Below are 17,313 nucleotides of genomic sequence, written 5' to 3'. Positions count from 1 at the left end.
GTTATTGGAGCGAGCTTTGGCATTTTTTAATTTCCATCCGATATCCGGGCACTAATGCCCGATCGGAGGTGTGCCATTTTACACCTCCATAGGGGCACTTGCGGATTGAATGCTTCATCAGCGGCGTCACACCGACAACGGTCTGTTACATATCACAGGTGTATACACGTGCTCACACACTCGAATGACCATTTTCGCACGCGAGAAGGAACAACATATCTGCTTGTTTTTGTCTCGCGTGCCGCATGTAATGTACCATACGCGTGTAGAGTCGGAGGGGGCGCGTGTCGGCGGAATATATTATTATGAATCCGCGCGTGGCACACACCCCGAGCCGTCCGTGATCAGCGTTAATTATTCGCTCTGATTCGCGGGAGGCGAGATGGGAAATTCGCGAACGGGGGAGCCGCGAAAATGCACAAAATCAATAAGACCGCGCTCATGGGAGCGCAGAGGATATACAGGGGGGTGGGACAAGATTGCGGATCGGGGGTGATATCGTGTGTTGTTATTCCCTCTCAGCGAGTCTTGCATTATTCAGCGAGTCGTGCGCGCCCGTACCTATATCTATACTCGTTGGTTTTTAAAGACGAATGTGCGTGTGACTGCAGTGTGGGTGCACCCGATGGAGGTATTTGGTAATACCGAGATGTCGAGATGGAAGTACCCGTGCGACGAGGATTGACAGCTATGTAGCGAAAAAAGGGGAGAAAGTACGGAAGGAGGGAAGGGGTGATGACAAAATGAGGTTGCCGAGAGAGTTGGAATCCTTTTCCAAAAGTGTGGCATATACAGAGGAGAGCAAAGGTTTTTACGCTGCCAAAGAATGTATTGTGGGTTCAGTCGTCACCTGTAACCCTTTTTTTCTTGAGACTCGCTAATTAAAGTACATCATTTTCTATTCAGTTGGAAATGTTTGTTTTAAGATCAATCGAAAGCTCTTTAATTTGACATCTGGCGTTGGTTCAGCTACGAGGTGGGAGCTCAACTACGAGGGCCGAAAAGACGTGTTAAATTAGCTCAAGCGAGAGGAACTAAACATTTACGTAGTTGGTGCATAATCTGCAAGTTTACGGGGATTACAAAGATGTTTTAAACTTTTGAAACTTTTTCTCCGACAACTATATTGACTTGAGAAAAAAAAAAAAGATGTTCAAGTTTTTTCTTTTGACTTGACTTGCAGAAAAAAGTACAGATTTGTAAATCTGACATAGATATATGAATACCCTAGCTTGAGGTTTCGAAAATGTCCGAAAAATCTCGTAAAAGTCGCATGTATGTACAGTCGGAAGTAATTCAGTAGTAACGATGATGGCTCATTCGGAGTATAACAGAAAGGCAGACTGGATCGGTGATTGCCGTGCACATGTATAGTACATAATAGGCTAGAGTATACATATAATAGGACACAACAGTTACAGTGTGCGTCGAATGTGTTACATTCGCCTGCGCCGTCAAAACCATCAGGAATTTCTAGAATCCAGATTACTCTCGATCACCTTTGGGCCTCCCTTTGAACTTGACAGGCGCAACCCTCCGACAACGTAACGCAAGTAGTATATGTTACACTGGGCATTGAAGCTTATGGAAAATGATGATTAGAGGTGCGTTTCTCGTGAATACTCTCCGACGTTGATTAGCTGGTCCAATCGAATGGTATGATGTACACGGTACGCGAACAACTGTCTTTCAGGCTCAAAGCTTGGACGTACAATGGCTCGGAGGGCAGGTGTGCTTGCAAGGAGATAATTAAATTGTTTTTTAATCGATTTTGTTTTGCCCTTGACGGTCGGATTTTTTCATGCGAGTAATTCGTTCAGTGAAATATAAATTTGAGATCAAAGCGCGGTGTAGTACACGTCTTTTTAAATTGAAAAGCACACGCCATTAGTCGCGTACCTACTACGTTTTAATTAGAAATTAAATTAAGGATTCATCGGCTTCTTCGAGAACTTTTTTTTTAGTTTTTCTTTTGTTTCAGTTTTGTTTTCTACTCGTTTGACGCTATTGAAATTTGAAATTAAATACCAGTGGATATAATTAGATCCTTTGAACCAAAGAAAGGAGAAATATATTAATTTTTAATAAAGAAAATAATGTCTATTTGAGGATTCGTTGAATTGATCCCAATAAAACTTGAAGTTTCCCAACGCAAAACGATGAGTCAATCAACGAAGCGCACCTCCCTCCTTTCAATTTGCTCCGTGAACTTTATTTTTGTCCTACTCTCGTTTGGAAATGGAAGGAAAAAAAAAAAAAAAAAAAAAAAAAAAAAAAAACGACCATTTCGCGTGGTACACATTATGCTCTCGACACCTGCGCACGCGAATCCTCCGACTAACCCCCCCGCCAAGCAAGAAATTCAGAGACTCCACCCCTCGAAGCACGCAAGTGCACCGCGAGTAGCTCTTGCTGCTTATTCAAACACAAGGAGAGAGAGAGCCGATACCTCAAAAGCGACAGCTCAGGCTGAAGATACCGTGCCGCTCTCGGTGCGCCAGACACGTAACACACACGGCGAACTTTTTCGCGCGAGTAGCACTATAGAGGAGGGAGGGGCTGATTTTGACGAGGCGCTGATTCGCCAGGGCCCGAGATAATCGTGTGCCGTCAATCACACGCGGAACGATGTTTACACGGCCGCTCCCGCGAACGATTCGGCGCTTGTTGTTGCGAGCGAACGAGCCAGTCGGGCGAGCTGCCCCCTGGAAAACGGAGCCGAGAGCCCACCACCCCCCCGCCGTTACGAATATTGGCTCGCTGGTATATATATGTACAGGGCAGAATTAAGCTCTACGATGCGAGAGCTAGGGCACGGAGGTCACAGGGTATTGTTATTAGTCTGATGAGAGTGTCGAGTGTTTGTCGCGCCGCGGGATGGACCGAAGAGTGAAGCTTACGAGGAGGATCGAGGGCTCGTAGGTATATTAATTTGGGAACTGCGTCGCGGACCTATTGTAATCGCTGGACGATTTTTCGGTGTATACGCTAAACGATAGCCGCGAGAAATTTTCAATTTATAAAATTACATGTACCTCGTGTCTCTAAAAGCGTGTATCGGTTTAACGAAACATCGTCAGCCCACCTCCGTCACGGCACCGTATAACCCACCTTTCCCGTGCACACGCATGACGTTCCATACCGGCTTAATTAGCGTCTCCTTAGCCGCACAAAGCCCCGACTAGCAAAACAACGGCGCTGCTCCGTGCCGTTATATGTGTACGGGCTTGCAAAACAAGTCATTATAATTCCGCGTCCTGCCAAAATTATTGCGATAACAGCTACGGCAAAAACAATAAGCCGCCCCCATTAAAGTAATTAAGCCACCTTTGGATGCTCGCGCTGCAGTTTTGACGCGCGGAGGGGGTTGGGGAACATAGAAAGGAAAAAAAAAAAAAAAAAAAAAAAAAAAGTCAAGAGCCTGTACCGAAACACAAATAATACCTCCAACAGCTACGGGGGCAGGGAGGACACTCGAGCAGCGGTGCATGTGTTTTTTGTTTGCGCGTACGCATCCTCGGGATGGCATTCATCTGGGCGTCATTAGCTGATGGAGCCTCGTCGGGTATGGCTCTGTTTCGCTCTCGTGGCATACTTTAACTGGGTGTACACCCCCCACCTGTCTGTTCGGGAAAAAAAGAGCAAACAAAAAAAAAAAAATCCTCCAGAGTGGGCCCGGCACGCAATTATATAGCCCTTCATCCGTTACGTATAGGTACTCTGTGCACGCGTATGTATACGCTCTCGCTCGACTTGTTTGTTCCCTCTCTCTCTCTCTCTCTCTCTCTCTGTTCTTTGCTTTTGCCGCCACTGGAGCTTTTTTCGGGGAACGCACAGAGCTTTTTTTTCACCCCGAGTGTATAGGTACCGTCGATCATTCGGTCAACAATTAAGGCAAAAGCGAAACGTCAAGCGACGCGCGTATGTGTAACATTGCCTACGCACTCGACGTTTTTGTTTTTGTTTGTTTGTTTGTTTGGAAGAGCTTTCGCTCGAACGTGGCGCCGGTCAACTGAAAGGACGCGCGGACGGAGCTCAAAACTGACCCTCCCTCCCCCCAAGCTTCTCTATTGTACGTATACACTGTAAAATCCAAGTGTGTGAAAGTAAACGTTTAAAGCGTGTAATCAAAATTTCCGTTTTTATAAAATGCTTTATAGTAATCTTGATAAACGTACCAAGAACAATCGAATCATCGCTTAGTAAGCTATTTCACCTATTCTATTAAACAAAACAATTTTTTTCTTCAACGATTGAGATAAAAAAGCTGTAGAGAGTAAAACATTTCTGTCACAGATTGTATACACTTATAAGCGTGTTAAGTCTGTGACAGACAAGTTTTTCCACTCCACAGCATCCTCACATTGGTTTTTCCCATTCAAAAGTGTCCTGTTTAGTGAAACTGGTTAACCACTTGGTGCACCATAGATTTGCTTGTTCATCAAATTCGTTTCCATGTCACAACGACTATTTTATAAAAAAAACAAAAATTTTAGCTACCCACTTTAAACGTGTACTTTAACACGTTTGGATTTACAGTGTACAGTGAAGAGCCAGAGCACGACTTGGTAATCGAAATTATTGGTTTTTTCGCCGCGACATCCCATAAAAAGCCTGAAATCAGTGATCGAAAAAACAGCTACATGCAGCGTACCCCATCTAGTATAGGCTATACATGTGTATGGATGTGTTATTTGCGAGGCCTCGAATCGGTGTAAGTACGCACATCGGCATACCCCAGTGGAGCCAATGAAATTCCAATTCAGCCCCGACAATTACGTATAAAACGATCCGAAACGAGGCGGGCGGTGTGGGGTCCAGGTGGACATAATCAGCGGGGAAACGCCCGATTATAGTCGGCCATTCATGAATATTCAAGTTGAGCCGCGGAAGGTTTCTTTTTTTTTTTTTTACACCACGTGTCCCCCCGTACGCCCTCAATCACGCGCTTCTGGTCCAATGGGCTCCGATGTACGGGCGATAAAATGCGTGTCCAATCACTGTTTCGCGCGCCCGTTTCACACGTCACGGTAATTCGTTCGCGGTAAGCAGGAGCCGTTAATTACAGGTCACCCTCGCCGTCACCCCATCCATTACACCTCGGGTTTAACGCGTGGAGCTGTCTTTGTCCCCCCCGACGCGAGAACGGCTTTCTTTCCCACGCGATGATGTTTCTCCCTACGATGGATTTCCCGAGATTTTCGAAAAATTTTTGGACCCCGCGAACTCTAGAAAAACGTTGATTAGTTTGTCACTATTACTCGTGACGCGCCTCAAGCTTCCCGAAGAAGATTCACCGGAGCAGCTAGCCGCGACACCCAAAAATTCGGAGGAATCAGGCACGCAGCGTCTTTGCTTATGTGCTCGGTCAGGTCGGAAGGGGCGATATAGAGCACCGCCAGCCGGTGCCGAGGCATTGCATCATCGGTACCAAAAGGCGCATAATAGCCTCGAGGATATAATATTGTATACACACATGTGCGCCCCGTGCACGTACCACACGCTCTGGCATGTATAGCCGCGAGCGTTTTATACATGTAGGTACGTGCGTCGCAATTTCGCCCGTCCACCGCTTGACAAAAGTACTTACGCGCCCTGCATATGCGAGCTCCGCTTGTGTACTGTACTCGCTTCCATACTCCAACATGTGTGTTTAAATATGTATATATATATATCCATGCACACGGTGGTGCGCGTTAATCCAAGCTCTTCGTGCTTTAGTTGTGCGATATGCCTTCAGCCCCTCGAGACGTGTCCGCGGCCGCGTTTCTTATTTCACTCGTTGTACGACGCCGCTTAAATTGCCGCGCTCCCTGGCTGTTTTTTCGGTCTCGCGCACCGCGTCGCCTCAAATTTCCCCCCCCCTCTCCCCCCGGGAAACGACGTTCCGCACCCGATTTTGTGTTTATTTATTTATTTTTTTTTTTTCTTTTGTTTATTCGCGCTCTGCTTTATGGAGGAGCTGAGAGAAACAAGGGTGAAATTAATCCTCCGGGCAAGCGGCTTTCTTGAGTGGAGGAGCGCGGAAAAATAGCTGCGGAACGGCTGACCCCGCGTGTATTCATAACAACCGCTGGAAATTAAAAAAAAAAAAAAGGGGGGGGAGGTGGTCTGGGCTCCCGCGTACTCCTTGCGGCGAAATTACGGATGCAGATGCTGCGTACGGGTGGGCGTGCAATCTGTCCTCCCAGTCGAGTCGTATTAAGTACACGTGGAACGGGATTTCATATCGAATCGGGACATTGCGCTCGCTCCTCTCTGTGTGTATAATATATATGTATATATGTACGTAGGTAGACGCGGGACGAAGGGGGAACGTGTAGACCGACTCGAGAGCACTTCCACGCTGATGGAATTTTCATTGCGGCTCCGCTGCACAGACGCGCTCTCTCTCTCTGTACAGAATATACATTTTATGCCGAATCAAATTACTTTGACGCGCTTCCAGTCTCCTGTGCGAGAGGTATTTTTTTTGGAGGGGGAGGGGGTAATTTTCGTAATAATTTCGAGCAACGCTAATTATGTACACGCAGAGATGACTGTTAATTGGGTTGTGGGCCATTTTTAAGAGACGCGATCATTAAAAAAGACCGAGCGGCCTGTGGATGTGTTTTACGGGAAGAGGGATGATTTTTTGGAAACACAGCGACAAAGGGTGGGGGGGATCGAAGCGGGCGATGAATCAAGTTTTCCGTACACAAATTAGCCGAGGGGCCCTGCGTCGGCAAACTGATGGCGCCAATTAATTTGCAGAGAGCACGTGTGTGGATTCGCTGCATGAAAAATTGGGCACAAATAACACATCCTTTGCGCGAGGTGCGAGTGCAGTGTTTGTTGATGCTCCAATTAGGGGGGGGGAGAGAGAGAGGCAAAAGTGATGAGAAAATTAAATTTCAACGGGGCTAATTTATCTGCGCCCCGCCCGAGAGATGAGGAAAACGGTGATGTCCCAACCCTGCGGGGACAAGCGTCCATTTTTGACGAATCTTGCGGTTGCTTTTCCTAGCGGACACTATGCTCGCTGATTGTGCCATCGAACCCCTTGTAAGAACCGTTACCACCTAAACTCGCTAAGAAATGGTCAACATTTTATGAGCCCATTTACTCGTGTACGAAAACGAGTTTCCCTAGCCAGCTTATGTAATAATTTTCTACCAGGGATGGGGGATGAAAAAAAGGTAACAAAGTTTACTTAAATACTCAGGTATACCAGTTTTTTTCTTTTTTTTTCCAATCCATAAGCGTCAAAATGTGTTACGAGCCGAGCTACTACTTAATGAAAGAGAGAAAAAAAAAAAAACTGTGCATAGCGAAGCAAGAGCGCGGTTGGTAAATGTGGAGCTGAGCGATATTACCCTGATAAATTTTCCTGGTATGTGTATGTGTGTATTATTAAGCGGCTGAAGGAATAATTCAGCGCCGGGCGTCGTAAAGCTGTCCGTTCGCGCGCGTAGGACTTTCGCGGCAGTTCCGCCGTGCCCCCCCTCGAGGCTTTGGACTTTCGAGCATTACCAACTTATTCCACCCCCACTCCGTGGGCATTTTTTAACGCACGTCCGTAAAGGTAAGTTTTAAGCTATCTTTTTTTTCTTTTTTTTTTTTTTTTTTCTTCTCCACCGCACAGTGTATCTCCATTTTCCAATCTTCGGCGCCGAGACCCCGAGCAGTGTTCGTCCGTCGCGGTGAGTTCCGGCAGGGCTGGCACGTACCTTACCTACTTATTTCCGATCGCGCGCGGCTCCGCTGCTCACCCCCAAGCTTTTAGACCGACGAGACGGTCCCCGGGCAGCTCGTATTTTTTCCATTTTCACGGAGGGGATACTCTCTCCTTCGGAACTGCAACCTGATGGTACACACACACACTACACACGGAGCACAAACTTTCGCAATAAATTGTTATTACGAGTACATGTATGTATATGGACACGGATAGCCGAGTTTTGTCGCGGGGCGTCGCCGATAAAGTGATGGGTGCACTCGAGGCTTCGGGCAAACTTGCGTAAATGCAAGCTATATACGAGTGCGCAACCGGTATGCGTGTATATATATATATATTATTACGTATACCCGTAACACGCGTCTGTCGGAGTGATTTCTTCCACTTCGACGCACCGCGAGTGCGCCTCGTTATCTCGTTTCACCCGTGATTAACTGCGCTTCCGAGATAATTCCCTACGTTACTTGGTTCCCATTTGTTTGCACCGCTTGTACGGAAGAAGAGCCACTCTGTATAGTATGTATAGTCGATGGAAAGTTGAACATATAGATGGGGGGAATATGAGCACTAAAGGGGGGGGGGCACTCGAAAATCCATATAATACCCACCGAGTTAGCCGATGCTGATAATTGAGAGAAAATTATTGTGCTTGTTTCCAGTTCGCCTGCGCTTGTGCGCCGAAGCGAGCTGTTCTTATCTCTGGCGTGAAATATTTATATACCTACCTACGGGGTGCTCGACCAAAGGTAATCGGGACGAAAAGTTGGCCCGGACTCGGATAACTACCATCAGGAGTTGTTTTTTTTTTTTTTTTTTTTTAATTGTACAAATATACATAGTTTTACCGATTCATTAGAAACAAAATGATGGGGTTACATTATGTACTTGGGTATACATAACATTGTACTTTTGGGCCCTTGATTTCTTACTAATGTCTATATATATAGGCGCGTCGTTACGATTCATCGGTGATCTATTAGTGGCGAGATATTGTATCGTCGGCAATGGTGCAGCCCGCGTGAAATGAAAGATATCCGAAATAAATTCACCGCGCAATCTTGCGGGTGGAAAAAATGGAGTAAAATGGGGGAAATAAAAAAAAAAAAAAAAAAAAATGGATCGGACGAAACCCATTTCCGGGCGCCAATGTATATATATATGTATGGGTGATTCAATATATTTTTCGCGCGGTGGACGTAAGATTAACCCGCAGTATATTTCAGTTCTCCTGTATCCAGGGTGTCCTGTATACCCCTTCGACCGCGGGCGAACTGGAGCTCGGGAAAATCGGGGGAAAAAAAACGATGATACAAATGACCGCGATAAAAATGGCGCCAATAGGACACGCCCGGGCTCGCGTAAAAAACAACGAGCTCCCCGTGGGTGTGCACGCGTGGGCGGGTCGGTATTTTAGGAACGACGCGGGAAAACACGTCCGAGGAAATTCGCGAAAAATCCGTGCTTCTCGGCCTTTCATTTTATTCCAAACGACCGCGATTCTTATCCAGGTGTGTCCTGGATGCGAAAACTTTTGTGCTCTTCCGCTGCTGCTTTGAAAGTGGGGGTGTGTTTGTTTTGCATTTAGAGAGAGGTCGCGAGAGATAATAATCGCCGAGTGGAAGGGGGAAAGAGAGATGGGCCTACGGAGCTTTTGCCTCGTGGCTCCGAAAAAATGCTGCTCACGATAGTGCTGCTGAAAAAAAAAATTGGGGATTTTTGCGAGGATTACTTTTGGAGTAGCTTTGTATACGCCAAGGCTCCGGGAAGTAACGTGAAAATCATTACGCGTCGAGCGTTGAAGTAGTGTGTGCAGGTGAAAAACTTTGAGCCTCATTTATTTGTTTACTGGTCTATTTCACCAACAAATGGGCATAAAAACTTTCTTACAATTTTTATTATTGGTATCTTCGATCTTGGTGAGAGCCTCGCAAAATAAAAAATTTTATCGTTATTTTGTTGAGTTGCATATCAGCATTTCCTTCCGAGTTCCAAACGATGCTACGTAATGTTGAAAAAAAAAAAAATTATAAACGACTTTATAATAACTAAAAACTTGAAAAACAACGAAAAAATGTGACAGTAGCAATTTTTTGAATACAAGAAAACATTTTCTAGAATGATTTCAAGTGGATAATTTCTTGAATTAAGATTATACTTTTTTGCTGTACGAAAATATTAATTTCAAACAGGAAAATATTTTTGTTATTTAAAATAGTATCTTATTTAAAGAGAATTTTATTTATTTACTTGAAACTATTTTTTTTACTATCAGATTTTTTTTCTTTTAGTTATTTAAACTTTTATTACGTTACGTACTTGATATACATTATACTAATGTGAGCTACGTGACTTTAGTTTCAGTAAATTAACTGAAACACATTTAAACTCTAATCATTATTCATTTGTGCTATGGTGAAGTAAAAGCTTTTGATACGAAAAAAAAAAAAAAAATCGTAATAAATGTCGAAATAAAATTGCATTAGAAAATTCGAAACAATTTTAACAGCTTTGTTTAAAATATTTTAATATCGTTTAAATGTACATTGTTTCCACATATACTGCTCCCGACCGTAGAAATTATCAACAGCCTCTAACGAAGTTTAATGATAAGCACGCATTGTGTCGCCGGAAATGAGTTTCATAGAGATTTACTGAAATCGATGAATTTAATATCAGTGCTGATAGATTTTTTAAACTATCACTTTATAAAGTCTAAGAAATTTTTGTGTAGCATGCTACATTTGGCTTCTCTTAAAAAAAAAAAAAAGAAAAAAAAAAAATATGCCAGTGTAATTGCGTCAATAATCTCCTCATTTACACGTTTGTACCAAGGATAATTTATATTCCAGATATGAAAATACGATTGTATATGGATGTTTCTGGAGTTTTAATTATATAAATAATTATGAATATTTTTCGTTTTTTGCATTAAAACACGGTATACGTATATTCGAGCGTAAATATTTATATTTGGTAGAATTTTGTCAATATGGTATATGAATCTTTATAAGAAAAAATAATTGAAATTGGTTGTACAGGAGTCTCGTGATACACAATAAAATTATTAAAAAACATAAAATACGTAATAAGCAACCATAAAGTTTAATGAAATTTATTCTAATAACTTTATTAACTTTTAGATCCAGATGAACGTCAATTACAAGGTGAAAGTGAGACAAATACTAATCCATATAGTTAAAAAAATTTTTAAACCTATAATGGCTACAAATTAAAAAAAAAAAAAACATCTTCATAGTTTTCTCAGTAAAACTTTCATTTTACAGATATTAGCACTTAAAAGACTTAGTTTTTGCTTATATTGAAAAAAAAATTTTTAACTTTGCACTAATTTATTAAAATGAATTAAATTTAAATTGTTCTTCACTATTATAGTGACTTTTTGCTTTTTTGTTGATACTTCTATTTTAAATTTGATTTTTGCCTGACAAAAAATTCGGTTATTCCAAAGTCGATTACTGTGAATATCGATTAAAATATCGATATCTCATAAATCGAGTACACAACTCTCGATTCGCGGCTCAAAACTCAAGACTCGTGGACGTGTTTCTGCTTCTGATGTGTCAGTCGACTTGGCAACTTCAATAAAGGTACACCTACTAGTAGACTAGTACTCATTATTAATAAAATCAAACTAAATATTGAGTGTCGATCACTCGTAGCTATTGACTGATTATCAACCATTAGGATATTAAGGGAAATATTTACCTATCAAGATGAATAGTACAAGCTATGAAGACGGTACGAAAAACAGTGTGGATGTAAACAAAATAATTGAATTTATGCAGTACATCGGACGTCTAAAGGTATGCTATACGATTTTCGACTAATTAAAAAATAAAAAGCAAACATAAACAACTAACAGAATCTTTATTGGAGTATAGTACCTTAAAAGATGGTTCAGTAACTCCAAAAATTTATTTGAAATTCATATTGTTATAATATGCATTTTACAGTACTATAATTTTTAAAATATAAGAGACTATTAGGTGGAAAAAATGACACACTACAAATTAATAGATTTATTTTGAAATGTTTTATAATTCGTGCAGTCCTTTTTCAATTTTTTTAGGTTGGAAACCCAAACCATCATAGAGATTTCAACGAATTACCTTTGAAATAATTCGATGTACTTTTTACAATTATTAGCAGGATAATAATTAGTGTTAATAAAATAGTAGAGTAGAAAATTCTCGAGTCATAGAAAACTTTTTTTTTTGTATTGCTGTAATTAAATTTAAGTCGTTAGAACAATTTATTCTCATTAATTTTTGGTTTCGAGCGATGGTTTTGCACTGCATGTCTCTCAAAAATTCCAAATTTTTCTGAAAATTCAACAAAGACAATGCTTCGTTTTCATTTATTTTTTCAAAGCTCACTATAGCGTCAAGATCGAGTTTAGATGCTAGTCCGCGGTAGCGTTACGATAGTTGCTGTCATAAATATCTCTAGGCTAAATAACGCTATATCGCCTTGGCTAGATACAGTTAAGAAAGAAAAGAAGATTGAGTATGTTTAGCCGTTGCTTTCATTCGTAGTTAATTATACGCAGAAGGAAAATAATTAGATTAAGTTTTTTCTGACAATATTTTAAAATGCTCATTTATAGCTAATATAAACACTGTTCCTTGATTATTTTGTTTTTTAAATTATTATTTTACACTAACACATTTAGAAAACTATACCCTCAGTCTAAAGATAATCGAAGATTGTATCGATAATGACGTATAATGACTTTCTACTGTACTCATTAAGTAAATAGCTGTTTTAATCTTTTTTTTTTTTTTTTTTTTTTTTTTCAAGTATAAGTTTATGTTTGTCATTCTTAAATTAAATTAATCTCAACCTTGGGTTAATTTATTCAAAACTTAAATAAAAATAAGTTGTCTGAACCTCACTACACTCACCTAATGTCCTCCAACCACTTATCTATGAATTGCTAAAACGCCACCTAATTTACTTGAAAAAAAAAAAAAAAAAAAAAAAAAACGATTACTACTAAAACAAAAAAACTACTAACGAATCTTGTAACAATACTATTTCTTTTCTACTTTTACGATCTTGTACTATAGTCTCCATCTGTCATTACGTAGTTTTCTGCATCATAGTGAACCGTACCTATTTTAAGATTTATTTATAAGACTTGATACACCTATTAATCTAAACAAAATTATGCAAGAAAAAAATAGTTATAGTCTTTTAAAACTATAGGAGCATTAATGTCTTTTTGTGACTATCAATATTTCAATCAATTAAGTACTATTTTTTTTTTTTTTTTTTTACTGTTGATAACTTTTAATTATCCATGCAATTATAAACACATAAAATCAAAAGAGAAATAGTTTCTGAAATTATAGTACAAAAGATACAAGAAATGATTTCTTTTCGTTTTTCCTTTGGCTTTGAAATGTCAAAAATAAAAACTTATTTTACCCTTACGTATAACAATTTACTCAATAAAATATGTTTATACTGCCGAAACAATACATTTTAACGATTACTGGACAAATAAAAAACTTGAGTTCAGTGATGTTACATGTCAACCACAACCGAAAATTATTATTTGTTACGCGAAATATTTGATGGCCTCAAAATATTGCATTTATCTGGTTTTAGCACATTAAGAGGACTGGTTGGGTGAGGAAAAATATTCCCGACCCGGAAACCATTTCAGGACATATGTACCGAATGGCAATGCTTTCCTTCCTAGTTGACCCCAAGAAGAATTTAAATAAATCAAAGTTAGTCCTCAGATTATTTTTTTGTAACTTAAAACCCTTTTATTTAATCGTATATTTTTTTTATGTTTGAACTTTTCCATTGATGTTTTTTTTTTGTTTTTTGATTTTTTTGATTTTTTTCATGTAGATTAATTGAAATGGCTTTAGTCCATGATTTAGCCGAATGCATAGTAGGAGATATAACTCCTTTTTGCGGAATTTCACCAGAAGATAAGCATAAAATGGAAAAGGAGGCAATGAACGAGATCTGTAAAGATCTTGGAGAAAGGGGCAAAGAAATCCTAAATATTTTCGTGGTAAACATAATCATCAATCACCAAAATTTTTAATCAACAATGCTTTTTAACTTCGAATTGAATAATGCATGTATTACTCATAAATTCGTCCTAGGAATATGAAGAACGCCAATCTCCAGAAGCCCGATACGTTAAGGACCTTGATAGGGTTGATTTTCTAATGCAAGCGTTTGAGTATGAGGAACGTGGAAACAAACCAGGCCAATTGCAAGAGTTTTTCGATAACTGCAAGGAAAAAATACAAGATCCTTTGCTTAATGATGTCGTCGAGGAGATCAAATGTCGAAGGAAAGCATTAAAACTGAAAAAAACTAACAATAACAGCTACGTATTTGTGAGCGTTGCTGTATTATTCATTACAATAGGGGCAGGTTTATTATTCAAGCTTATAAACATGTTTACGAATGGACCCGTACTCAATTTTAATTATTAAAAAAAAAAAACTAATGTACATTAAAACGCGTGCGTGCACCCTCAAAAGCGAAAAGGTACGAGAGCCACTGATGCAACCGCAGTATACGTGGTGCCAAGTTGCTTTGCAACTTCCTGGGACTCGAGGCTTGTCCTAGAGGAGATGCTGCACCCAAATAAAATATGTAGTTTTCGTCATTCAAGCGTCATATTTACCGGGGCTTCCCCTAGGCCTGAGGATTTTTGGACAGCCCTGGCTGGATGGCGCTCGTGAGGCGAAGACTTACTCCAGGGTACAGCAAAATTTAAAATTTCAAAAAAATATTTAAAACGCCCAACGAGGAAAAATACTTGTTTCTTGTTTTTCCATAGATTTGATAATCAGATAAAAAAAAAACTTTTAAAACTTAAAACTAGATTATGACTAGTTGCCGACATATTGTGGTAACATTTTAATGATGTAGAACCAATGCAATATTATTTGTACTCAAAACTGTACTTTTTTATGTTGTAAAAATAGTAAATATAATATAATAGATGATAAAAAATGTGAGGCGTCGTCAAAAAAAAAAAAGAGAATTTTACTATTGATATTTATTGCCAAAGAAAACAGAACGCATCAAGACTTTTGCGCAAGTCAATATATTTTAATTCAATTTTTACGTAAATGAATGATTATTAATTTATTGTAGTACACTTAGTAAACTCCGAATTCTTAAAAGGTCTTACTTGTCAAATATAGCTATTTTTATATACGTAAATTTTATGGAAAATAAAGTATAACATTGTACGATATCGTTAACATTGTTTTATTTTAAATTTTAAGTATACCTGATTCCGTTGTTATAACCATAGTAATTATGTTTTTTTTTTTTTTCCAAGTAAAAATTCCGATTTAACATAATTTAGTCTGTCTAGATAACGAGTTGAATCATCATTGTATTTCCCAATTTTTCGTAAAAAACTAATTTACGGAAGGTGATAACTTCGAAATATCACTACATCATTGATAATATAAATTAGGTGTATCTACATTATGCAACTTTTCAGAATTTCTACGTGTCGTAAGTTAGTTATTAACAACTAATCGTATTGAAAACATAGTAGTTCTGTTTTTATGAATTTGGTAACCGAAGACTTTGTAATTGTTTTCGATTCGGACTATAAACTTTTTTTACGAAAAACACTCACTAGTAAGTGTAGTTTAAGTAATCGGTAACGTTTACGAAACAATGTCATGTTTTTAAATAGTGATACCTACTTATTTGGGTAAGTTGTTTACATACTCGATAAACATTAAATATCGCTTTGCTAAAGGTTGGTCTTGACAAAAAAAATTGTTGAAAAATCATCAACTTTCAATAGTTTCAATACATAGCATTTCAAACCCTAAGCGTGAGAGTTACAAGCCATGGCCCATGCCGCATTGGACGCTTTCGAAGATAAACCTTAGCCATGAATCTCCTGCAGCAGAAACGGGCTCTCGCCACTTGTCCCTGTCGTAAATTAAGCAGATGCGAGAAATCACATTTCTCTACTCGGCGCACATAATTCGTTTTTACGCTACGATATCATTATCCTCGTAGAAGAAAAAATAGAAAGACCGTACCCAGTAACTATGTATAACAAAAGCTCAAAAAGGCGTGAGCACAGTTAGTTGGCCGCGCAGAAGGATTTTCCGCCCGAGAGTGCACTGCACGTACATATGGAGTTGGCGCTTTTGAACTAGCCTCGGCCAAAGCACCGACCCAACAGCATCAGCGGCATCCTTAGGGGGTAAGCTCGGGCATTTGCTCTTTGCAATCCTCACTCCTCGTCCATACGCGTAGGTGTACAGTTTGTTGCACGGAAGTGTATTATGGAGAGGTGAGTCGAGGGAGTTGCTTTATCGAGGCCATTAGGAATGCACTCCACACGCGGGCATCCAAAACGTGTGAAGACTTCATGCGTGTACGATGTGGTTAAAAGGTAAAAACTGGTTAGAAAAATAATTAGACCTTTTTTTTTTTCATTTAAAATATAGAGCTCAATGAGTCAGACTTTAAGATAAAAAAGATATATAGGTGTTGGATGTTTGCGAGATACGATTCAGTAGGATAACAAATCAGATGTCCCAAGGAAAGTTAGTGCCGGATCCAGGAGACACCTGGCGAGCAATTGTGTGCTCAAATGCCTTGGCGACAGTGCACCGCCCGCCAAGTGTAATAATAAAGTCGCGTGCCCGCGATTATCATAACGGGACGCGAGCTTTCGCCAAGTTCGAGAGTAGAGAGAGAGGATAATCGGATTGCCCGTCGTCTCGCTTTCTGCATCGATCCCCGGAGGGTGTAGTATATGCACCCTCCCCCGTGTTTGCGTCTAATGTTCGCGCCGTCCGTGATTGGCCCCCTATCGCAGCTCGGACAAATGCCGGCGTTTGATTACACCGGACTCGGGTGTATATATATATATGTCGAGGTGCGTGTCCCCGAGGTGGCCGAGGTGAGTCGCATGTGTATACATATATTCGATCTGAGGCATTTGTGACTCTCGCATGGAAATTTTCTCGGTTATATACAGGTAAAATGAAGAGGTCAAATCCCAAAGTGGAGGAGCTCATTTACGATGGTACGGGGTATATAGGAGGACCCGTACAGGAGCAGCAAGGAGCGCCGAGTTGATTTTTCTCGGCTATATTTTTTTTTTTTTTTTTTCATCGTCATCCCGCGTCCTCGAACGATTTTTCTTTCCCCATCAGGACTCGTTGGAGTGGGCGAGCTTTCGCCGAGAGGAGGGCTTTCAAAAGTATTAAGTCTTCGAACTCGAATATTTAGTTTTCAATGATCCAAAGTCATTTTTAATTAAATCTCCATCTGTCCAAGTGCTCCGGAGCAATTAAACTTCAGATTGAAAGCGCCTCGACCTCCCTTCGTTTTTTTCTTTCTTTCTACTAAAAAGTGTATACATGCGTGTCTAATTTCAACAACTTAATTTAACAAACTTGTGCGAACATTTTCTTCATTATCTCGACATCAGTTTTACTTATGTTAAAAATGGCACTATCAAGGTTTTCTCGCGAGTCCTCGACACGCGTACATATATATATTTGTTTTATCAACAATAATATAGTCCTATTCATTGCGAATGGCTT

General features: G+C 40.0%; 2 protein-coding genes across 2 annotated transcripts in view; one reads left to right on the top strand and one right to left on the bottom strand.

Annotated features, from left to right (window-relative positions):
* Nucleotides 1-17,313, bottom strand: part of Mp (collagen XV/XVIII-type protein multiplexin) — a 121,610-nt gene that overhangs the window by 34,069 nt on the left and 70,228 nt on the right. The window lies entirely within an intron of this gene.
* On the top strand, nt 11,320-14,919 carry LOC106645612 (5'-deoxynucleotidase HDDC2). The gene is made up of 4 exons (XM_014361505.2): nt 11,320-11,541; nt 13,352-13,476; nt 13,604-13,772; nt 13,867-14,919. Exons 1-4 carry the CDS (start codon nt 11,452-11,454, stop codon nt 14,203-14,205), a joined length of 723 nt encoding a protein of 240 aa, XP_014216991.2. The 5' UTR covers nt 11,320-11,451; the 3' UTR covers nt 14,206-14,919.

The sequence above is a fragment of the Copidosoma floridanum genome, unplaced genomic scaffold (assembly GCF_036245765.1).
Source record: "Copidosoma floridanum isolate Cflo_tuat_1 unplaced genomic scaffold, Cflo_Japanese_pri ptg000007l, whole genome shotgun sequence".
Classification (NCBI taxonomy): domain Eukaryota; kingdom Metazoa; phylum Arthropoda; class Insecta; order Hymenoptera; family Encyrtidae; genus Copidosoma; species Copidosoma floridanum.
This window is presented reverse-complemented; position numbering and strand designations above follow the sequence as displayed.